The sequence below is a fragment of the Anabas testudineus genome, chromosome 18 (assembly GCF_900324465.2).
Source record: "Anabas testudineus chromosome 18, fAnaTes1.2, whole genome shotgun sequence".
Classification (NCBI taxonomy): Eukaryota; Metazoa; Chordata; class Actinopteri; order Anabantiformes; family Anabantidae; genus Anabas; species Anabas testudineus.
This window is the reverse complement of record NC_046627.1, coordinates 6,946,641-6,971,272: the sequence shown is the minus strand read 5'-3', so window position 1 is coordinate 6,971,272 and position 24,632 is coordinate 6,946,641. Positions and strand designations below refer to the sequence as shown.

The 24,632-nt window shown below is 40.8% G+C and overlaps 2 protein-coding genes across 2 annotated transcripts in view; both read right to left on the bottom strand.

Moving 5' to 3' along the window:
* The window catches only part of LOC113168720 (NLR family CARD domain-containing protein 3-like), a 434,580-nt gene that overhangs the window by 176,756 nt on the left and 233,192 nt on the right, over positions 1–24,632 (bottom strand). The gene's annotated exons all lie outside the window — the stretch shown is intronic.
* The window catches only part of LOC113168719 (NACHT, LRR and PYD domains-containing protein 3-like), a 174,448-nt gene that overhangs the window by 85,999 nt on the left and 63,817 nt on the right, over positions 1–24,632 (bottom strand). The window contains exons 6-8 of the mRNA XM_033326634.1: positions 7,354–7,582; positions 5,400–7,183; positions 5,231–5,247 (exon numbers count right to left, since the gene is read on the bottom strand). Of these exons, the coding sequence (XP_033182525.1) occupies positions 5,231–5,247; positions 5,400–7,183; positions 7,354–7,582 (2,030 nt within the window). The remainder of the gene's footprint in view (positions 1–5,230; positions 5,248–5,399; positions 7,184–7,353; positions 7,583–24,632) is intronic.

The window sequence follows — 24,632 nt, the reverse complement described above, 5'->3', positions numbered from 1 at the left end:
AGGGACTCTTAATGTTGGCACAATGACAGGGAAAGGCAGAGAGCTGGCAGACATGATGGAGAGAAGGAAGGTAGATGTTCTGTGTGTGCAGGAGACAAGGTGGAAGGGCAGAAAGGCACGTAGTATCGGAGGAGGATACAAACTGTTCTACCATGGTGTGGATAGGAAGAGAAACGGGGTAGGAGTGATCCTGAAGGGGGAGTTTGTAAACAATGTTCTAGAGGTGAAAAGAGTCTCAGACAGGGTGATGAGCCTAAAGCTATAAATTGAAGGGGTGATGATGAATGTAGTCAGTGGGTATGCTCCACAGGTTGGCTGTGAGTTAGAAGAGAAGGAGAGATTCTGGAGTGAGTTTGATGAGATCATAGAGAGTATCCCCAGAGGAGAGAGAGTTGTTGTTGGAGCAGACTTCAATGGGCATGTTGGTGAGGGCAACAGAGGTGATGAGGAGGTGATGGGCAGGTTTGGTGTAAAGGAAAGGAATCTGGAAGGACAGATGGTGGTGGACTTTGCTAAGAGGATGGAAATGGCTGTAGTCAACACTTACTTCCAGAAGAGAGAGGAACACAGAGTGACATACAAGAGTGGAGGTAGGAGTACGCAGGTGGACTACATCCTATGACATAGGATCCGGACCCAGAAACTGTCCCATACGGACCCGGAGCTACAGACCAAACCGAACGTTTTGATTCCAAATCTAGCGGGACACGTTAAATTTAGACGGCGCAGCTATTGCGATCGTTACGGTAGTTATTTGGTGGACGCGAATACGCATTGGCCAATTGAATGAGAGTTAAGCCATCCCATGTGACTTCACTTAGCCAATCGATTCTGTGGATCAAAGGCGGTAAATTTAGCGACTCAACAGTAGATGAGAGAAAGTTCGAGGTTGGAAGGGAATTAATAAACAAAGACAGTGATAACAGAGAGACAGAGAGGAGAGATACAGACGACAGAGAGGAGAGAGAGACAGACGACAGAGAGGAGAGAGATACAGACGACAGAGAGGAGAGAGACAGACGACAGAGAGGAGAGAGACAGACGACAGAGAGGAGAGAGATACAGACGACAGAGAGGAGAGAGTAGAGTAGAGAGCAGGTGGAGGAACAGCTGGAGAGGTGGAGGTTTGCTCTGGAAAGAAGAGGCATGAAGGTCAGTCGTAGTAAGACAGAATACATGTGTCTGAACGAGAGGGATCAAGGTAGAAGCGTTAGGTTACAGGGGGCTGAGGTGAAGAAGGTGCAGGAGTTTAAGTACTTGGGGTCAACAGTTCAGTGTGATGGGAAGTGTGGAAAAGAGGTGAAGAGGCGAGTGCAGGCAGGTTGGAGCGGGTGGAGGAAAGTGTCAGGAGTGTTGTGTGACAGAAGAGTGTCAGCAAGACTCAAAGGAAAGGTCTACAAGACAGTGGTGAGACCAGCTCTGCTCTATGGGTTAGAGACGGTAGCAGTGAGACAGAGACAAGAGGCTGAGATGGAGGTAGCAGAGATGAAGATGTTGAGGTTCTCCTTAGGAGTGACCAGGTTAGACAGAATAAGGAACGAGTACATCAGAGGGACGGCTCACGTTGCCTGTGTTAGCGACAAAGTCAGAGAGGCCAGACTGAGATGGTTCGGACATGTTCAGAGGAGGGATAGTGAGTATATTGGTAGAAGGATGTTGGAGATGGAGCTGCCAGGCAGGAGGGCAAGAGGACGACCAAGGAGGAGATATATGGATGTTATAACAGAGGACATGAGGTTGGCTAGTGTTAGGGTAGAAGATGTTCATGATAGAGTGAGGTGGAAAAGGATGATTCGCTGTGGCGACCCCTGATGGGAAAAGCCGAAAGAGAAGAAGAAGACACACAGACTTTGTGGCTTCATCTGATTTGGTGTCAGATTTGTTGGAGCAGCCAGAGACAGAAAGTGAAAACAGGAGTTTGAGGAGAAAAACATTCAATCACAAACTAATTCTTCAACTGGGAACAACAAGGAGTTTTTCCTCTTTGACAGATTGTAATGATGAAATGAACATGTTCTAGTTCTGATTTCCTGTCTCCTATATATGACACAAGATCTCATCATGACAAGATCAGGATCTCAGGAAGGTGAAGATGCTTCAATCATCACTATTTGAGGAGACAGAGACATGATGCTGTGACCTGATTCAATCCTCTGATATTCATTCATTGTCATTCTGTGGATAAAAACTCTACCTATAAGGTGGATAAAGCTGCCTGTGTTGGCCTTTTTCTGTTGGCTTTTAGAGCCCAGTCTCTTCTTTTGGGATTGTTCTCATAGACCTGGTTGCTGGTTTCTCTCCTGAGATCTATCAACACTGGTAGTGGCAGTAAAGCAGAATGAGACACTGAAGTCAGAATTACAGGAGCTCCCCTCTTTTCTTTGCTGAATGTAAAGTGCTTCAGTGAAGATTTGTCATCAACTGAGAGGAAATGTTTCCAGCACAAAACTACTTTCTGCTGCAGTGTTCATCAACACGACTCCACAGTGAGACACAAACTGATGCTGACACATTTTTCTTTCTTTCATTTCAAGGATGTGATTTTGTTTTACTCATCTAAACAAACAGAGTCATTAATCATTAACATCCCTACTTCCTCCTCCATCAGACATTGTCTCCATACTCTCCATACCTGAGAGTGTCCAGTGTCCAGAGTGGATCCTCCAGTCCAGCAGACAGGAGCTTCACTCCTGAGTCTCCTGGATGATTGTAGCTCAGGTCCAGCTCTCTCAGATAAGAGGGGTTGGAGCTCAGAGCTGAGGCCAGAGAAGCACAGCCTTCCTCTGTGATCAGACAGCCTGACAGTCTGCAGACACAGAAAACAACACAGGAGACTTGGTGCTGGGTTTTTTTGTACAGACTAATATCACATATTCCTTGTTGTATTTGCCGCAAAATTAGTCACATAGAGTGGAAAGAAAAAGTAAGTGAATTTCCTGTTTTGCATCAGTTGTTCATGAAATGTAGTCTCATCTTCACCAAAGTCACAAATATAAACAAACACATTTCTAAGTAAATAAAACACAACCATTAAACATACAGTGTGATTGGTGGAACAAGTCAGTGAAACACTGTCTGATGTCACAACATACATCAGACAGGTGTTAGGTGTGAAGTCACATATGATGACTAATTTATGCACAAAATCTGAAAATTATGAAAAGTGACCACTTTTGGATCTGTAAAAACATGATACACAAAAAATGAATCCTAACCTGATGGTTTCCAGTTTACAGTGTGGATTCTCCAGTCCAGCAGACAGAAGCTTCACTCCTGAATCCTGCAGGTCGTTGTTACTCAGGTCCAGTTCTCTCAGAGTAGAGGACTGGGAGCTGAGAACTGAGGACAGAGCTTCACAGCTTCTCTCTGAGAGGTTACAGCCACTCAGTCTGAAACATTTGTGACAACATTTGTGTTGAACTGTAATTGTTACAATTCCTGCCTGATGCTGGCCTAGTTTGTTTCTTTCTCTCTTTCACCTGGTCCCACTCCAGCTGCTCTGCTCCCCAGCCACTTCCTGCTATGCCCACACATGGACTGACTTACTCTTCCATTCTCTCTGCACTAATCCCAGCCTTGCGTCCCTGTCCATGTTATACCCTGGACCTCGCCCTCGCCCTCTAGTGATTTCTTCCAGCCCTGTTTCTCAGACCTTTTCTCCCTCACTCACCAGCCCTTGGATAACAGACTTTGTACCTCAGCCAGTGTGAGTTTTTTCCTGCATCTGTGCAGTGATTTTCTGTTGTTACTTTGTTCTCCACTGTGCTTCAGGTTGTTTTTTGTTGTCACTTTGTTTTTGTGTTTAGACCATTTCTTGCTGTGTTCTTTTGATACCTCCCTCTAGTAAGTTTCCCGTTTTCTCTGCTTTTGAGATTGTGTTATAATAAATCCTTTTGTTTGTATTACTTGTGTCTCCTGACTCCATTCCCTGACAGTAATCACCTTTATTGTTGACCCTGAACTAAAAAGACACAGTGAAATAAAATCAGACAGGAATGTACAGTTATTTTATATATTGTAAAAATAATGATGAGAAACTTTTGCAACTTAAAACGTGGGAGCAGTCACTGACATTTTAAATAACTCCAGGTTTTTATAACAAAAACTTGACCTGACCTGATAGTTATTTGTTTACAATGTGGATTCTCCAGTCCAGCAGACAGAAGCTTCACTCCTAAATCCTGCAGGTCGTTGTTACTCAGGTCCAGTTCTCTCAGACTAGAGGACTGGGAGCTGAGAACTGAGGACAGAGCTTCACAGCTTCTCTCTGAGAGTTTGCAGAGACTCAGTCTGAAAAACAGTGATGTATAACATGACAACATTTGTGTCAAACTATAATTGTCACAATTCCTGCCTGATGCTGGTCTAGTTTGTTTCTCTCTCTCTTTCACCTGGTCCCACTCCTGCTGCTCTGCTCCCCAGCTACTTCCTGCTATGCCCATACATGGACTGACTTACTCTTCCATTCCCTCTGCACTAATTACTGATCAGTTCCTCCTGTATTCACTCTCTCCTTTATAAGCTCCCTTCAGCCCTCAGCTTCCTGCTAGATTGTCAGTTTTGACTATGACTCTCCAGCCATTTTCCCGTCTTGTTCCCAGCCTTGCTTCCCTTTCCATGTTATACTCTGGACCTCGCCCTCGCCCTCTAGTGATTTCTTTCAGCCCTGTTTCTCAGACCTTTTCTTCCTCATTCACCAGCCCTTGGATAACAGACTTCGTACCGCAGCCAGTGTGAGTTTTTGTATGTGTCTGCAGTGATTTTCTGTTGTTACTCTCTAGTTTAGGTTGTTACTTTGTTCCTCACTGTGCTTCAGGTTGTTTAATATCCTTGGGAGCAGTTTTGGACTGTTTAAATATGTCCAGTTATTTAAAACAGAAACTTGAACTGACCTGAGAGTTTCCAGTTTACAGTGAGGATTCTCCAGTCCAGCAGACAGAAGCTTCACTCCTGAATCCTGCAGGTTGTTGTTACTCAGGTCCAGTTCTCTCAGACTAGAGGACTGGGAGCTGAGAACTGAGGACAGAGCTTCACAGCTTCTCTTTGAGAGGTTACAGCCACTCAGTCTGAAAAACAGTGATGTATAACATGACAACATTTGTGTTAACCTGTGTTCAATTATCAATGATTAATGTTGACATAAATAAAATAAATAAATTAAAATATAATATAATCAGACTAGAAAAAAGTAAAAAATGTATATCATAAAACTAGATTGCTTATAGGAAACTTCTGCAAGTAAAAAATCTTGACATTAAGAAGTTTAAACAATGTGGGTCTCTCCCAGTTATTTAAACAAACAGAAACTTCCTTGGATGTTTCCAGTTCACAATGTGGATTCTCTGGTCAAGACTTCAATGATCATTCAACTATCCACATACTTACAAAGCTTTTTTAGCAGCTTTCACCACTGGCAGCAGCCTCAAAAGAGCCTCCTCTGAAGCAGAGTATTTTTTCAGGTCAAACATGTCCAGATCATTTTCTGATGACAGTAAAATGAAGACCAGAGCTGACCACTGAGCAGGAGAGAGTTTATCTGTGGAGAGACTTCCTGAGTCCAGGTGCTGTTGGATCTCCTCCACTAGAGAACGATCATTCAGTTCATTCAGACAGTGGAACAGGTTGATGCTTTTCTCTGCTGAGGGAGTCTCTCTGATCTTCTTCTTTATGTACTGGACTGTTTTCTGATTGGTCTTTGAGTTATTTCCTTTCTCTGTCTGCAGACCTCGTAGGAGAGTCTGATTGGTCTCCAGTGAAAGACCAAGGAGGAAGCGGAGAAACAAGTACAGGTGTCCATTTGGACTCTGTACAGCTTTGTCCACAGCACTCTGGTGGAGAAGTTTTAGTTCAGGTCTAAACAGTTTGGACCTCAAAGAAGTTGACAGTTCTTCAGACAACAGATTGACTCCAGAGTTCATGAAGGTCAGATGGACATGAAGAGCAGCCAGAAACTCCTGAACACTCAGATGGATGAAGCAGAACACCTTGTCCTGGTACAGTCCTCTCTCCTCTTTAAAGATCTGTGTGAACACTCCTGAGTACACTGAGGCTGCTCTGATATCGATGCCACACTCTGTCAGGTCTGATTCATAGAAGATCAGGTTTCCTTTCTGCAGCTGCTCAAAAGCCAGTTTTCCCAGAGACTCAATCATCTTCCTGCTCTCTGGACTCCAGTGTGGATCTGTCTCAGCTCCTCCATCATACTTAATGTTCTTCACTTTGGACTGAACTACCAGGAAGTGGATGTACATCTCAGTCAGGGTCTTGGGCAGCTCTCCTCCCTCTCTGGTTTTCAACACATCCTCCAGAACTGTAGCAGTGATCCAGCAGAAGACTGGGATGTGACACATGATGTGGAGGCTTCGTGATGTCTCGATGTGGGAGATGATTCTTCTGGCCTGCTTGTCATCTCTGAACCTCTTCATGAAGTACTCCTCCTTCTGTGGGTCAGTGAACCCTCTGACCTCTGTCACCATGTCAACACAAACAGGAGGGATCTGATTGGCTGCTGCAGGTCGTGTGGTTATCCAGAGGCGAGCAGAGGGAAGCAGGTTCCCCCTGATCAGGTTTGTCAGCAGCACATCTACTGAGGTGGACTCTGTCACATCAGTCAGGATCTGATTGTTGTTGAAGTCCAGAGGAAGTCGACATTCATCCAGACCGTCCAAGATGAACACAACCTGGAACTCTTCGAACCTGCAGATTCCTGCTTCTTTGGTTTCAGTAAAGAAGTGATGAACAAGTTCCACCAAGCTGAACTTTTTCTCTTTCAGCACATTCAGCTCTCTGAAAGTCAATGGAAATGTGAACTGTATGTCCTGGTTGGGTTTGTCTTCAGCCCAGTCCAGACTGAACTTCTGTGTTAACACTGTTTTCCCAATGCCAGCCACTCCCTTTGTCATCACTGTTCTGATTGGTTCCTCTCTTCCAGGTGAGCCTTTAAAGATGTCTTCATGTCTGATTCTTCTTTCTGGTCTGTGTGGTTTCCTGGATGCTGTTTCAATCTGTCTGACCTCATGTTCATCATTGACCTCTCCAGTCCCTCCCTCTGTGATGTAGAGCTCTGTGTAGATCTGGTTCAGAAGGGTTGGGTTTCCTGCTTTAGCAATCCCCTCAAACACACACTGGAACTTCTTCTTTAGATTAAATTTAAGTTCACGCTGACAAACTGCAGTTAAAGTTCCTGAATGAAACCACAAAAACATGATCAATTTAATTTCTAATGAAAACACAGTTTGACAGTTTCATGACCCTAAATAATTCACATTTCAACATATTAACACTCCACATCTTCAGCTCTCAGTAAACGTCTCATTTGTCCATGATGTTAAATGTTTAGAGAAATCCTCTTACTGCTCTGCAGACAGTCAGCCAGCTCCTCCTGCTTCATTCTCCTCAGGAAGTTCAGTGTGATCTTCACAAATGCCTCTCTGCTGCTCCTCCTCTGCTCTTCATCCTCACCATCCAACACCTCCTCATTCTCCCTCTGATTCTCTAAGCATTGTGGGTAATCTGGACTCAGAACCTTCTGGATCTTCTTCAGCTCGTTCTTCACAAAAGTGACAATGTTCTCCTCCAGCAGCTGGAACAGAAACTATATGAATGACACAATCCAACTCAAATCATGGAGCCAAACATCAGATCCATGTTGGACAGACTGACAATCCACTGGTCTAAAAAGTGCAGCATGGAGATTATTGGGAACACAACAGATGGAAAAGTAGTAGTTGGACATGTACAGACCAGAAATATAGAGTCCAGTTGTGTTGGATGCTGCTGGGCAGACTGACCACTGGGAACCTCTGAGCTCTCCTGGTCCACTCTGTGGAGGAATCATCAAGAATGAGCTCACAGTATGTCTGTCCACACAGAGACACACACAAGGTAAAGGTCCATGAAGAGAGATTTGATGTGAACAGTGAATCAGAGACTCCCTGTAGTGGTGAAGCTTTACTGTCACCAGTCACTTTGGTTTAGTCTCAGCAGCTCTGAACAACAGATATCTCTGCCTCCCTCACTGAACAATGCTCAAGTGTTGGAACAAGGCATCTAGAGACAGAGTCTGCTTAGATCACACTGGTTGTACTGGGCAGCTCCCAGTCTGAATATGTTGAACTGTGTGAGTATGAGGCAGAGTGCTGCTTCTCACACAATTCACTTTGACTAATTCACATTTGAACAACTTCATTCATTCATTAGTTGGTGGATCCTAAATGAATCTTCAGACGTCAGCTCTGGTACTGACACTGGAGACAAACAGTCCTCTACACTGACTTCAACAACATTACTACTAATGAATCATCACTCTTGAAGGACACACAGGGTTCAGGTCCTGGTCCAGGAGATTCTGGTCTTTGATGGGACCTGATAGAAAAACAACTTTGGTGACGCTCACATATTCAGTCCAAGTTTCCTTCATCAATGACAAATAGAATCAGAAGAATAGTAAAAATGTCCTGATTAAATATTCAATTCTAGATGAGACATGGAGACAGAATCAGTCCGATGGTCTCAGTCATCTCACCTCTGAGCTTTGGTCTGGCTCTCATGGTCCCCACACAGAGTGGTTTTATATAGATTTTAGAGTGCTCAGAGTATCTATGATGGTTGAGTCTGGGAGTCAGAGCAGGGACCTGATTCCGAAAACTGGTTTAACAAACCCTGATGTCTGACTTGATAAACCCAGACAGGGAAACTCACTTTCCTCCTACAGAACACCTGATCTTTATAAAACTCACTGACATGTTTCTGCCTCTATGGTCACATAGATCAGTGTTGGTTTGATGGAGCTCAGTGTGACCACGGTCAGCACTGGTTAGTTGTTAGCATCTGTTAGCGTTAGGAAAACCACTGGTTTCCACCCAAACAGTCTTCAGACAACAACAGAGGATCCAACAGTCAGAGAGAGGAGAGAAACTATGAAGCAGAGGTCACAGTTCAGAACTGGTTCTACTGCTCAGTTTTCAGATACGACAACAGAAATGATCAGAAACACGTTGAATCAAACTTCTCTAGAGAAACAACTGTTGAAACATCAGTCACTGACACTGTCATGTTATTTACAGCTCACCTGGGAACAGCAGGGGGTTGTTGTCCTTTAAAATTAATGCCGCGATTAAATGACCGGTCACTCTTCATAGACACACAGCTGGGTTCAGCTTCAGGTCCAGCTTGTGGGGACCTCTTATGCATCCTGGTAGACAAAGGAAAAGACAGCAGAGAGGGAAATTCACCCTTTAATCTTGAGTCATTAAGCTTTGCAGGAAACTATAAACTTTGAACAGAACAGATCAATGAAAAGTCCAACTCTTTATACTGAATGATTTCAGTCCGTCCGGTCACTTCACTATATGATCCAACCAAATACTGAAACTGGACAAATGCTGAGTTAAACCACCAGTGAATGACTGACTATCAGAAATATCTGATGAACTGAAGTGCAGCCAGGACACAGTGAATAATGTGGGGACCTCTGATAAAACTACAACTTTGCTGTTTTCCTCTCAGCCCCAGGTGAACTGTGTTCAGCCCCTGACAGCACAGACTTTTTCAGATACAGTATTTCACTTTGTCTGTAGAAATATTCTCCAAAACACGACCTCTGGGCAACTTTCATGACCACCAGCACTGGCGTTTCGAGGTGTAATCAGGAGCAAAGTGGAAGACAGACGGAATACATTATTACTGGGAGGAATGCTTTATGAACAGGTGGAGTCATGCTGGGGCTCAATAATGACCAATCACACCAGTTCCTCTTATGACCTTTAAGAGCAGCAGGTGACGGAGAGATAGTTCCAGTTGAGGTTTGACTGTCAGAACAATGACAGCTCTCCAAACTGGATCCATGTAGAATTCTGCTCTGAACTTGTTTTTTTCATTTTAAACTTTTTCCCCTATGGCAACTTCAAACACAGACCAAGCTGGGCCTGTTGTCCCACACGTGTGCATTCAAGTTCTCCTGGTGCCAGGACAATTGTAATTGCAGGTGCAGCCTAAAAAAAACAAAAACAGACCACTGCTGAAAAAATCACATAAAAGCTGTTGGTGAAGATTCTCAGTCATCCAGGTGAAGTTATCTGGAAGTTGTGTAATCAACTAGACAACAACAAGAAAGAGGTTCAGTTCCCATGACTCTATTTCCAGATAACATAAGAGCTGTGTTTGCACCAACACTGACATTGCTGCTGCAAAGGAATGGGGACCACAAGGTGTTAATAAAGTCAACGTCACATTTCAATTGACCGTGATGTCATGTTCTGACACACTAAGAAGGATTCTGGTGATCTGCAGGTGACAAAGAGTCGAGTGTTTAACAGTCTTGCTAAACAGTAACCATTTTTATAAAACTATGCTTCAACATGTAGACAACTTTAACAGAATAACTGAAAAGCTGTTAAAATCACTCTGAACCATCACATCATCTGCACTTTCATCAGCTGGGTCCTTTCTGGAACAGGACCCAGCTGATCCCAGTCTAGCTGATCTTACTGATAACTTTCTACCTCTGTGGTCTCATGGTTCAGTGTTGGTTTGATGGAGGAGCTCAGTGTGACCAGGGTTAGCACCAGTTAGCTGTTAGCATCTGTTAGCATCAGAAAAACCACTGGTTTCCAACCAAAGTTTTCAGACAACAACAGAGGATCCAACAGTCAGAGAGAGGAGAGAAACTATGAAGCAGAGGTCACAGTTCAGAACTGGTTCTACTGCTCAGTTTTCAGATACGACAACAGAAATGATCAGAAACACGTTGAATCAAACTTCTCTGGAGAAACAACTGTTGAAACATCAATCACTGACTCATCATGTTATTTACAGCTCACCTGGGAACAGGAGGGGGTTGTTGTCCTTTAAAATTAATGCCGCGATTAAATGACCGGTCACTCTTCATAGACACACAGCTGGGTTCGGGTCCAGGTCCAGCACAGTCTGGTCTCTGCTTCTCTGGTCTGAAACACAACACACACAGAGTTTTGAGAGTGGATAATGATGGAGCAGTGATTGTTGGTGTTGAGATCCTCATCTCACCTCTGAGCTTTGGTCTGGCTCTCATGGTCCCCACACAGAGTGGTTTTAGAGGGAGGGACTCCCTCCTCTCTGTCCTCACACTGATCCATGCTGCTGAATCCACATCCACATCAGCTCACACACACTTTCTACCTTCATGTGGAGAGGAAACACAAATCATTGATGTGCAGTGAAGACTGAAATCCTCCTGTCCATCATTTCTCCTGGACAAAGATCAGCTGCTCCTCCACTGATTGGCTCTTCTTTCCTCTTTCATATCAGTGTCACTTGAATGCAGTCAGACAGCAGTGGGAGGCAGAGGAAGCTGCCATCAGCTGCTCTACTTCTACTATCAGTCCACTAGATGGAGGCATGAAGCTGCAGCCCAGCACACACAGGATGATGGACCAACATTTACACTCACTCAGTCATTTGGACTGACGCTGATACTTCACTAACTTTTCCACCACTAAACAACATTTAGAGATAAACACAGAAAAATAATCTGATCATCTGTGTTATCTGAGAAAATCATGGAGATACTTTAAAAACTTCATGTACAGTAAACTTCCTCTGTGCCTCAGTCAAATCAAAGTCTAAATAGAGTTTCTACAAACAGACTTACTACACTGTAGGTCTGGAAATGACTGAGAATCAGCAGTTTGCTGTACAACAATCTACTCTAATGATTCCTGTACACATGTGCTGTGTTTGCAGAGGGGGGGTGGGGGTTCATTAATGTGAGTCCTGAACAGAAACACACATGAAAATCTACTTTGGGAAACCACAGCAGCAACAGCTACAGTGCAGCAGCAGAGATGATTTTCCTTGAACAAACCTGGAACTCAGGCCCTTAGTTCAGTAACAACATGAAATCCCACATTCAAGTTCCCACATGTGTGAAACGCAGCATGACGACGTTCAGTAAGAGACGTACAATAGACGTAAATAGTACAATATTTTCCTCTGTAGTGGAGTAAAAGTACCTTCAAGTAAAGTACAAGTATCTCATCATATGAATGGATAGAATGATACGTGATACTATTACTTTGATAAATTATGTGCTTTAATGTACTAACTACTTGAGTCCTGTAGTGAGGATCTACTGACAGAGAAAGTCGGAGCTGTTCTCCAGCGGCTGTCCGGCCGAGCTCAGACCGCATTTAGTGGCTCAGACAGCGGGAGAGCAGCGGCTCATCTCCGCCTCCTCCACAGGCTGATGGAGGCAGGAAAAGCTGCCTTCAGTCCTCAGTAAGTGGAGCTCCACAGTAAGAATGAGTCTTTTAATGAATCCAGATGTTCTTAAAACACCATTTAAATAATTTCTCTTTAAAAACATTTTTTCTCCTGAAGTCCTCTACCATGACTTCTCTCTCACTGTTGTACCTCTTACATGTCAACACAACATGTTCCACTGTCTCTGGTTCCTGACAATCTCTGCACATCCCAGTGTCATGTTTCCATACTAATTGTAATGTACTGTTTAAATTACTGTGTCCTATTCGTAGTCTAGTCTGTTTGTACCTCATCCTCTGTCCTCTCCCACTTCCCTCTGTATTCTATATAAATGTCTTTTCTTCCTCTCCTGGTCCCAGTAATGCTGCCACTTTCTATTTATCACCCTCCAGACAATACTCTTCCCCTCAGACTTTGACATTTTACCATTGATGCTGTACAGAACAGAAGCAGCATCACTGCATATTAAAACCTGACCTGGCTTAATTTGCCTCATCCACGCCAACGCTTATACAACTTCCACTAAATTTACACTTAAATCATTCGATGTTCTTTTGAATATGTCCATTTTATGACTCAACACTGAAACTGCAGCACAGGTTCTGTCAGATCTGGGATTCTTAGATCCATCTGTTTAGACATGGGTGAACCCAGGGTATCGCTTTTCCACATGCTCATAAAACTCGATCATTAGATCCCTAGTTTCCCTCTCCTGTTAAATCCCCAATACTTCCAAGTCTACAACTGGACTCTCCAACCTCCAAAGTGGAATCACAGGCCAAATCACAATTGGACGAAAAACCCTCTCCAGGACTTCCATCTCTCTTGCTGCCTCCCACCCGTCCACAATGGCATTTCCCCTATTTCCCATCTACACCTCTACACCACCTATTACATATCAGATCCTCTTCCCAAAACTTTACACAGAACCCCCTAACTTTCTTTTTTAATCTTTTCTGTCACACCCGGCCGCAACGTATCCATCAACAACAAAAATCTAAACACAGTTTTAACCACTTTACTTTACCATACTCATGCTCATTCCCACATGTTGCTCAACTTTTGGATTGACGCTTTTATTCAAAGCAACTTTTAGGAAGGAATGATTTGGTTTCTGTAAGACAAGGAGCCATAGAAATAAAACAGTTACAACAGTCAATAAGGCAGGTTTAAACAGTGTGAAAAGAGTAACTGAGTTACACTGTTTAGAGTGAGTCAGTGCACACTAATTGTTAGTATTACTGTTCACAGGCGGGATTACATTCAATAAGCATCTAAACCCAAAAATAACCCAAAACACGAACATCTGATGTTACAGCAGCTCACTCCTAACATATACATGTGGATATTTAGCTACAATATATAAAAAAATAAATATTCCCGTTTTAGACTTACTATCAGGAAACACAGTCCTCTCCAGCCCAACAGCTGACTGTTGTTTCTTGTGTTTTTTTTTTTACCTCTGCTGTTCAGAGCTAACATCTCCAGTAAAACTGCCACAGTGACTACATCCTATTTACATTTTTTCCACCTGGTTACAAATGTAAGAGTGAATCTGCTCATTTGATGCAGTTCTACTGTAATAATAAGTGATTACAGTAAGTTAAGTATCAGAGTAGAACCACATGACACCAGATTGTAAACTGAATGGTGACACTGAACCATAATCATCTGTTCTGAATCAAATGATACTTCATATTATAATTATAAACATTAATACTTAATGTAAACACACACTAACCCTAACCCAACCCTAAATCACCTTGACCTATAAGTACACAAGCACTAATATTTCCTAAGTGACTTTAACAAAACCTTCACTTTAATGTCACATGTGTGTCACTTATACTTTGTTGTAAACTCTTGTAAATTCTTCATTTGACATCCTGTGTTGGTCCAAACCAAATTATTTTGGTTATATTCAGATTAATTTAGATTTATACACTTGTCTTTTATTCAGTTAGCACTTTATTATCAGCTTTATGTAAATAAGATCATTCATCGTCCTGTTGGTGACCACATGTCTGAAACACTCTTTATCCAGGTTGATTAGAATTACTTTTCAAATCTAACAGATTGATTTGTGTAACACTAATCTGTTATACAGGCTTCTTGTCAGTAGGCTGGAAATACAGTTCCGTATTTCTCAGTAGGGGAATTTATCACGTGGTAGTGGACCACATGACTAAAATATAAAACGGTGATAATCTACTAACACCGGACATTTTTCCATGATTTGCTGTGAAACCAGTATCTGTTTCCTCTCTAACTGGAACCAGGAACTGGAACATTTATCATTTTATTTATCACTAACACAAATAATAAGAACAGACAGACACCACGGACACTGTCTTTGACACAGTTTAGAGTCACTAATGAACCAAACTGCAGGTTTTTTCTGACGGTGAAAAAAGAGAAACATCACAAACTCACTAACAGCTTTATTATTCATCATCATCATCATCATCATCATTGTTATTATTATTATTATTATTATTATTATTATTATTATTATTATTATTATTATTCTTTGCAGAGGTTCCGATCAGCAGAAAACTTGGCAGAAGTTAGTTTATCCAAACCTCTACAGACTTACTGTGGGTTTTTATGTTTCCCAGCATCATCTGTGTTTTATCCAAAGTCGGACATTTTCAAGAAAGTATCACATACAAATTAAATGATCTGTCTGTCCTACAGTCTTTGACCAGCTGAGGGTTCAGGGTGTGACTCCATGAATCTTTAATCTCTACTTCTGGGTGGAGAATATAACAGAAGATCTAGGTGTCGCTGCTGTCCTCCACTGTTTAGCTGTAGACTTCACCACATTATTATAATATTATTATATTAGTATATGTAGTGTTCGGCTTAATGTAGAAAATGTAGGTGAAGCTTTTCCTTATTCCCGCTGACTTTACTGAGTAATCAGAGTGATGTTTACACAGTCTTCATGTTTCTGTTCACTCTCAGACACAAACTTTTCTAAAATGGCGTCTTTGAACATGTTACTACAGTCACCGACCAGAAGTTTATAAGAAACGAAACTAAACCATTCTTACCGTTTTCTACGATCCTCCGTCGTGTCAAGTATAAAATTCCTTTTATATTGGACAGTTTAACATCAGTAAAACCATAATCCAACTCTAATTCAGTGTTAAATCTAGATTATGTCCTTCTTCAACAACGAACTGTGACGACTGTTGAAATCGGACCAAAACATCCAGGAAGAAGGCGGAACACCAGTGATCTGTGAGGGTACAGCTGAGGAAAGTTTAATGTGAATCAAGTCTCTGTGTCGTTGTAAAGTATTTTACTGTATAATTAATTCTCATTCTCATCCCGAACAGTAAATACACACAAACACACTTTGTTACTTTGGACTCATGATATTTGCTCCTCTTCCTCTTTCTCCACCTTCAACTTGTTTTCCCACATTTTAACGTTTCATCTTCGATCATCTCAGATCACTCACAGTTCTCCTGATGAGACTTGTAACTTATTAACAGTTCATTTACATCAACACACGACTCAGTAAACTCAAGAACAAGGAAGAACAAAGCTTAAAAACATTTTTATTGCAGCACAGACAGCAGAGTTGGTCATTTGTTAATAATATTTAAAAATGGGTTCTCAGAACTGATGGATGAAGGTTGTTAATGAACAGAAACCTTTGGGATGTTTCACCTTTGAACAAACAATATTTATGAACAAAGATCAACAAGCAGCTTAGTAACAAATACTTTATTTAAAACCATAGTTAATAAAAGTTGTATAAAAGCGTATTATGGAGAGATAAAGTGTTTTAAAAAACACAGAAGCATAAAAATGACAAAATGTTTCTGTAAAAAACTTCCACATTACAAACACACAAGTTAAAATATAAAACATTCAGCATCAATCATCAACCTAATCAGTGTTTACAGTTGTTGCTCATTATGTTTTACTACTAAAACTAGTTTGTTACAGGATAATGAATCTAGTTTGGGGTTTAATTAAACTACATCCATGACCTTTTCATGTCTCTAAGACAAACAGACTAGTTGTTGGTAACATCCCACTTTTCTAAACGGCATCTACGTCTCTGTCACTTGTCTCTTATTCCCTCCACTAAAGATACATGGAAAGATTCTGTATGTGGACTCAAAGGAACAGATAAGAAAACTGACTTTAACTTTGAGGAGAGAGGAACCGAGGGGTTTTAGAGACATGAGACGTTCTTTCAAGATGGAGGAGCAGGACAACTTAACTTAATAAACCAGCTACTAGTCCAACATTTACATCCTTGTTGTTTCCTGTAGATGAGAAGCAGCAGTGAGTCAGCAGGTGTCAGGTAGGTGATGAGTGAAGAACACAACAGAATCCATTTCTAACATAACACTCATATGTTCTTCAGAATCACAGACATGTCTCCCTCCTTCATCTCTGGATCTTTCAGCTCAACTCGACCACGATAAGATGGATGTTGGTGGTTATCACAAAAGTGGTTGTGAAGGTAGAAGAAAACATCAACATCTGACTTCAGGTGAGGTCTGATCCACTCCAATAGTCCAATAATAGCTTCTCTGGGAGACACTGAAGGACGACATCATATCCAGGCTTCACTTTCACCTAAACAAAAACTGAAAAAAGAAAACTCAGACATGACCAGAAAACAGTTTTAGTCTCATGTATATACTGTTGTGAAGTTGGGTGTCTATGGTGAACAAAGCTGAAGCTTAAACATATATGTGAAGTCAAGAAAATCACTTCAAGTGCTGAAAGCATAAAACTTTACAGTATTTACATGTTTCCTAAATTACTAAACTACTAAACTGCTACAAATGGTGAGTCATGCTTTGTTAAAATACTTGATCCACATAAAGAAACTCAACACCTGAGGAATCCAGATGTTGAGAAAGTTTTAATTTTTGGTCATGGCAATGTAATCATCCTGTAACCATCCTGTAATCATCCAGTAATCATCATCTCTTCTCCTATTTACAACCTGCAGCTTTACTAAACAAAAGCTCAAGACTGTGGTGCGTAATGGTTGGACAGAGGAGGGGGGAGATGGTTGACTTAACACATTATTCTTGATATGTATACACACTCTTAGGCTACAGGGATTTTTATTACCACATCAAATCAACTCTTCCCAACATTTTTGGTGAAAAGCAGGTTTGTGAGTGTTTAAAGCGTCGGAGGCAGGAGACGCAAGACCTGCCCCTTTAAAAAGTTTCAGTGTAGGTGTAAAGCTGTAGACTCTGGATTTCCATCTTGTCCAATCTGGGTTTATAGGGAATGGTCCGAAAAAGAGAAAATATCCAGTGAGCAGCAGTTCTTGTTGATGCCAGAGGTCAGAGGAGAATGGCCAGACTGGTTCGAGCTGATAGAAAGGCAACAGTAACTTAGAAGCAGAACAGCATCTCTGAACGCACAACACATCAAACCTTGAGGCAGATGGGCTACAGCAGCAGAAGACCACACCTGGTGCCACTCCTGTCAGCTAAGAACAGGAAACTGAGGCTACAATTCACACTGACTCAACAAAATTGGACAATAGAAGATTGGAAAAACGTTGCCCGGTCTGATGAGTTTCGGTTTCTGCTGCGACATTCAGATGGTAGGGTCAGAATTTGGTGTCAACAATATGAAAGCATGAATCCATCCTGCCTTGTATCAACAGTTCAGGCGGGTGGTGGTGGTGTAATGGTGCAGGGGATATTTTCTTTGCACACTTTGGGCCCATTAGTACCAATGGGCATCTAGTCAACGCCTCAGCCTACCTGAGTATTGTTGCTGACCATGTCCATCTCTTTGTGACCACAGTGTACCCATCTTCTGATGGCTACTTCCAGCAGGATAACGTGCCACGTCATAAACATGAATCATCTCAGACTGGTTTCGATTGGTTTTGAACATGATAATGAGTTCACTGTACTCAAATGGCCTCCACAGTCACCAGATCTCAATCCAATAGAGAACCTTTGAGATGTGGTGGAACGGCAGATTCGCATCATTGATGTGCAGCTGACAACTGTGTGATGTTATCATGTCAACATGACATGATAACAGACCAAAATCTCTGAGGAATGTTGAATCTATGCCACAAAGGACTAAAGGGGGTCCAACCCGGTACTAGTAAGGTGAACCTAATAAAATGGCCGGCAAGTGTAAGTCTCCATGACTCTCGCGTCTCCTTCCTCCCTGCGCTCTGACACAATGACCTCACAATAAAATGATGAATATTAAAGAGCAGTCGACATTTAGAGATCAGCGGAATCACTCTGCTTTTAAACCAGAACCTTTAAATAAGATAAAGAATAATTAAACAGAGTAATATAATAAAACGTGTTTCCATGTGTCACCTCCTCCTGCAGAGAGTTGAGCAGTGACAGGAACCAACCAGCAGGGGGCAGAATATGATCATAAGAGCGGTCGTCAAAGTAGAAGAAAACATCACCATCTGAGTGGGATTAGGTCTGGTCTGGTCCACTCCAACAGCCCAAAAATAGCTTCTCTGTCTTAACATGTTTCCTTTTTAAATAAAGTATTTGTTACTAACAGCAGCTTGTTGATCATCATCTACGTCATTGGTTGTAAAAATATAGATCTGAGCTTCCACCTAAGATTTCATGTTAACTGTGCTGATATCTGTTGTGGTGAGGTTGTTTGCATTTTGACTGTGACTAAAGGATTTAAACACTTTTTCAAGTTTGAAAATAACAGACAATAAAAATATCGTTAAGCTTTGTTCTTTCTTGTTCCTGAGTTTACTGAGCCATGTGTTGATGTGAAAAGCAGGTTATGAGTTACACGTTTTGAGCGTCACTTCCTGATAAAACAAATTGTGTTCTTGCATATACCGTCTGGCCGTGTTGCCGGGGAGGAGTTTGTGGGCTGGGTCTTAACTCAGTGCCTTTTTTTTATTGGTAGGTTACTGTAAGCGCTCGAAATATTGTCATCCCTCCTCAGTTCTCACCACACCGAGGGGCGGATACAAAATAACAGTAGGAGCTGGCGATACCTGGTTGTTAAAGATGGTTAAAATCTATAATAGTCTTACGGAATTGTCAGAACAGATTTCAACCTGGATAATGATGGCAGCAAATTTGAGGAATAGGAAGATTGTTCATTCTCTAGTTGTAAATTTCAGTAATGTTCATACCTCGTCAGTCTAGTGTACTGTAGCTGTCATTATGTCCTCAGTAACAGTGTCTTTCTTCGTTGTCTTGTCTTTGCTGATCGGAACCTCTTCAAATGAAGGTTAGTGAGTTAGTGACTGTCGAGTTTGTGATGTCAGACTTAGAAATTACTCATAAAGTGTTGATATTTGTTTAAACATTAATTTACACTTGAATCTGAGAAAAAACCTGCAGTTTGGTTAATTAGTGACTCTAGTTAGGAAGGAAACATATACTGGTTTCACAGTAAATCATGATAAAATGTCTGGTGTTAGTAGGTTATAACTGTTTTACATTTTATTTTTTGTTCAACTACCACGTAATGAATTAACCTATATACAGAAGCGTATTTTCACCCTGGTGAAGCCTGAAGGCCTACTACAGATTAGTGTTATGCGCCATCTGTTGGATTGAAAATCAATTGCAACCAACCTGAATAAAGAGTGTTCAGACATGTGGCCACCACCAGGGCCATGAATGGTCTTATTTACGTAAGAGCTGATAATAAAGTGCTAACTAAATAAAAGACAAGTGTATAAATCTAATTTAATCTGAATATAACCAAAATAATTTGGTTTGGACTAACATAGGATGTCAAATGAAGAATTTACAAGAGGCTTTATAAGTGACACACCTGACATTAAAGTGAATGTTTTGTTAAAGTCACTTAGGAAATATTAGTGCTTGTGTACTTATCTATGAAGGAGAAAGCAGGTTTACACATTTATATTAAAAAAGAAAGCTTTATGTAGCATGTTGGGGTCAAGATGATTTAGTCTCTACTTTATAAAAAACTCTTTCTCAATGTATAGAGGAGGCGGGAGTAGATAAAAATCTTAGCCCACGTTTTATCTGCAAATAAAATTAAAAGTTAATTTGTGCGAAAAATATTTAAATGAACATTTTTCCATTATTTGTTATGAGTGTCATTTTAGCATAAGTTCATTAATTTGTTTTGTGAACCATCACTAGCTTTAGCCTGTTGGTGAATTAGTCTGTAATATTATATGATTGTACGCCTGTGACTCTGCTGCTCTATGTTGGTTCAGACAGTTTCACAACTCTTAATTCCTGTTAGTCTTAATGTTTGTTTTGCGTTTTTACTTAAATATATTTATCTCTTTGTATCAGCTACTGTCACCACTACATACTTAAGAGAGGACTCCTTGATTTCAGCTTTATATAACTGGCAGCTTCATTTTGATGAAAGATAATTATGCAGACGGTCTAATTTCAACTTAATACAATCATATAATGTTGTGTGACCTGTGCGCTTGTTGTTTAAACAGTTTGTAACACCCAGTATTTGAAAAATCCAAATACTTGTACTTTTATACTAATATATTTATCTCTTTGTATCAGCCACTGTCACCACAGTTGATAGAAATGGAAACAAATATGAGCACAGTAATTACAACAGTTTAACAGCAAATTGAACATTAGGCCAACTTAATGAAACAGGCTGTTAGAAAATAGAAAATCAGTTTAAATGTATCCATGTAGGACAAATAATGTGATCACATAGGCCTATGAGCTCTGAAAATTAAACCACCCTAAAAAGTACATGGTTTTGTTTGTTATTTAATTTTTCAGGGACAAAGGAGATGAAGGGGAAGCCTGGAGACAATGTCTGTCTCCTTTGTCAAGATCCCAGAAGGGCTGCCATCACACTCTTAATGTGGACATAAAACGGATGGTTATGTCTTCTTCCAACGAGGCAAACCCTCAGATGAACAACACCAACATCCATTATTTCATGGTCGAGTGGAGCTGAAAGATCCAAAGATGAAGGACAGAGACGTGTCTGTGATTCTGAAGAACGTCAACATCAATGATACTGGAAAATATGAGTGTTATGTTGGATATGGCGGAAAAACTGAGCTCATCAACACCACCAACCTGACATTTAAACCAGGTGAGTTAGTGTGTGTGTGTGTGTGTGTGTGGATCAGAGTTGAAGCTGCTTCCTGGTTGTTGATGTGAGAGTGAAACATCACAGATCAGATGTTGGTGTTGATGAGACTTTGTAGAAAACAGCTGGTATGAGTGATGGGATCAAAGTGCAGTAGATAATGTCTGACAGGAGTTTGAAGAGGAAATGGATTCTGTTGTGTTCTTCACTCATCACCTACCTGACACCTGCTGACTCACTGCTGCTTCTCATCTGCAGGTACCAACAAGGCTGCAGGAGACAAGGATGGAGGAGACAAGGATGGAGGAAACAAGGATGGTTGGCTGTTGGTCTGTCAGTTTCTGTGCTTCTGGCTGTTGTTGTTTGTTTTCTGTATTTAGAAAGAAACAACATCTGAAGCAGACTTCATATGAACCTGCTCCTGAAACAGAAGCTGAACATCAGGACGCAGAACGTTGATAAAATCGTCTCTTTGTCGTCAACACTGGTTTCTGCTGAGACATTACTGAGGATAACAGCAGAGCTTAACTTATCTGTATGATGAACTTTACTTCCATGTGACACTTTTCCAGTTATTAACTAGTGAAACTTTTCGTCCTGAGAAGAAAAAAGTCCAGTTGATGACTCAACTTCCAGATAACTTCACCTAGACAACTAAGGATCTTCTCCTGCACAAACAAGAGATGTAAATGTACTGAGGGATCTTACAGAGACAGTACACATCTGTACACGGTTTGTTTTAACATTAATTAAAAGTTGCATTAACATTTCAGTTCTAATCAGTCAGATCAGATGCCCAGAGTGAAAACGGTTTTAAACTTCTGAATCTGCACAGGGATTTTTTCTGGCTTAGGCCCCAAAATGGTGATTTTATGAATGTAAACGTAGCCAGTAGTGTTTTGTTGCTGAAGTCACATAAAGCTCTGTAGAACAGCCTGAGGTTAGATGACTGTCAACATGAAAGGCTCTGTGCCTGATTACTGTGAAACTGTTTAACAAGTAAAGCCATATTATTGTCACAAGTGGAGCTGAACTAGTTGAAACTTGATTTCAGCCATGGTAAAGGTTACTCTACAGCTGCTGATGCTGCATTAGGTTAGAATAGGAAAATAAATAATTTACATTTAGCAGACGCTTTTATCTAAAGCCACTTTCAAGTCAGTACAAGGGTAGGCAGGGCAGCATGCCTAAGGACCCCTATGGAGGTAGGCCACGGCTGGGATTTGAACCATGGCTCCCACATGGGAGGTGGTGATGTTACCACTACACTAACCAGCCACCCAAATAAATACCTCAAATATTATTACAGGTTTATTACCTTATCACCTCCTGGGCTGTGTCTGCAAAGAGGAAGGGGTCACTAAAAGTTGACTTACTGGTTCTGATGTGGAATTCATCCAAATTAGAGATGTGAGTTATAGGTTTCAATTAGGTCTACAGATAAATGGTGTGTATGTTTTAATTTTACTGAATAAATTATTCCATTAGGACAACCCAAGTCTGTAAATCAGTGAATGATTTTTTTTTAAATTGACTCTTTACACAAACTCAGGCTTTTTCAATATGTAATTTTTTTTCTAGAGCTACTGCTTTAAAATTGTGGCTCTGTTCTTTATGGTTTACCTTCATACGCCACAAGTAAACAAATACTGAATTAACCAAACTGACTCTGATCCACTTTCCTGGAACTGAAAACTCAGTTCTCATCTCAGGAATAATTAACCCAGAGTTCAGTGTTTACTATAAAGTATAAAGTTCTGTTTACTGTACTGCTTAAGAGTTCCTAAACTAACAGCTTGATTGCTGTGAATGATCAACCACCCACCTTCTGAGCACACATACAGTAGATCACACTTGGATCTCTCTCTGTACTTTTAGTGGTTTTTAGTTGAATTGACTTGGGTGATTCAATTCAATTCAATTCAATTCAATTCAATTCAATTTTATTTGTAGAGTTCTTTTTACAATTGACATTGTCACAAAGCAGCTTTACACAACCAAAGAACAGTACATGAATAGTGAATGTGTATGAATCATGAAATGAGATTGTCCCTGATGAGCAAGCCGAGGACGACAGTGGCAAGAAAAACTCCCTGAGAAGGCAACAGGAAGAAACCTTGAGAGGAACCAGACTCAACAGGGAACCCATCCTCATATGGGTAATCTGGGCATCTGGTGGACAGGTGCTGAATGTCAGGGACTAAAATAGGAATCATGACAGGAAGGAGCATGTGACAGATGCTTGTTCTACATCTCAGTCTCTTCAAGTTGTGTTATTTAACCGTATCTCAGGACTCAGCAAAAACTTATCACATTCAACCTGCTCTGATCATCAGGAAAAAGCTGAAGAAGTTAAAATGTACATGTGGTTACTCAGCAGAATTTTGAAGATGGGACAACTTCCCTTTCACCTTTCTGACGACATTGAACAAAGACTTTTCTGTGTTAAGTATTTGTGGCTGCATCAGTAAAGTGAGTAATGAAGCTGAGTCCAGTCCACTGACAATTAGAAATATTTTCTGCTTGTAATGTGATAACAGACTATCTTGACTTGCTTACAGCCTTACTGTAGTTACACTGGTCCAAAGAAATACTGTTGGAGTGTTGATGTTCTGGTTCTCTTAGTCTCTCTTAAGCAATAAAGTAATACTGTATTTTTCTGTATCTTTTGTGATGAAGGCAGGAAATTGCTGCAAAAGCATCAGCTCATCTAAATCTACAGAATCATTTCATTTTGACAAGAAGAGCTAATTCAGTTTAATTTCCATCCTCTAAGTCAAACACAACACAATAACTCAACTACTATTGTGGTTGAGTAATTCATACAGTGTTTAACCAGTATTCCAGCCATAATTCCAGCTACTGTGAGTCAGTGTGGAACTGTACCAGACATCTGCAGGGTAAATTTATATACTACATATTTATATAGATTGAATCTGAGACCATGAGATAAAACTGCACAAAGTTTTCTTTTGTTTAATAAACCGGTTTGAAGTCAACATATGTTTGTTTTACTTTCTTTAAAATGGAAAGCAAGTCAAAAAAATCTGACAAACACCAGAGACACGTTTCTGTCGTACTGATTTCTAGTGGAAATCTTTTTATTCTCTTGCTTCCTCAGTGGTTTTATGTGGTTGAAGTTAGGTTTATAAAGTACTTAAGATAAATACAATATATAAGATATATATATCTTAATTATTAATGTTTATAATTATAATATGAAGGATTACCTGATTCAGAACAGGTGAACAACCACCGTCCTCTGGTCAGAGATGAAACTGGAGATGATTATGGTTCAGTGTCACCATTCAGTTTACAAT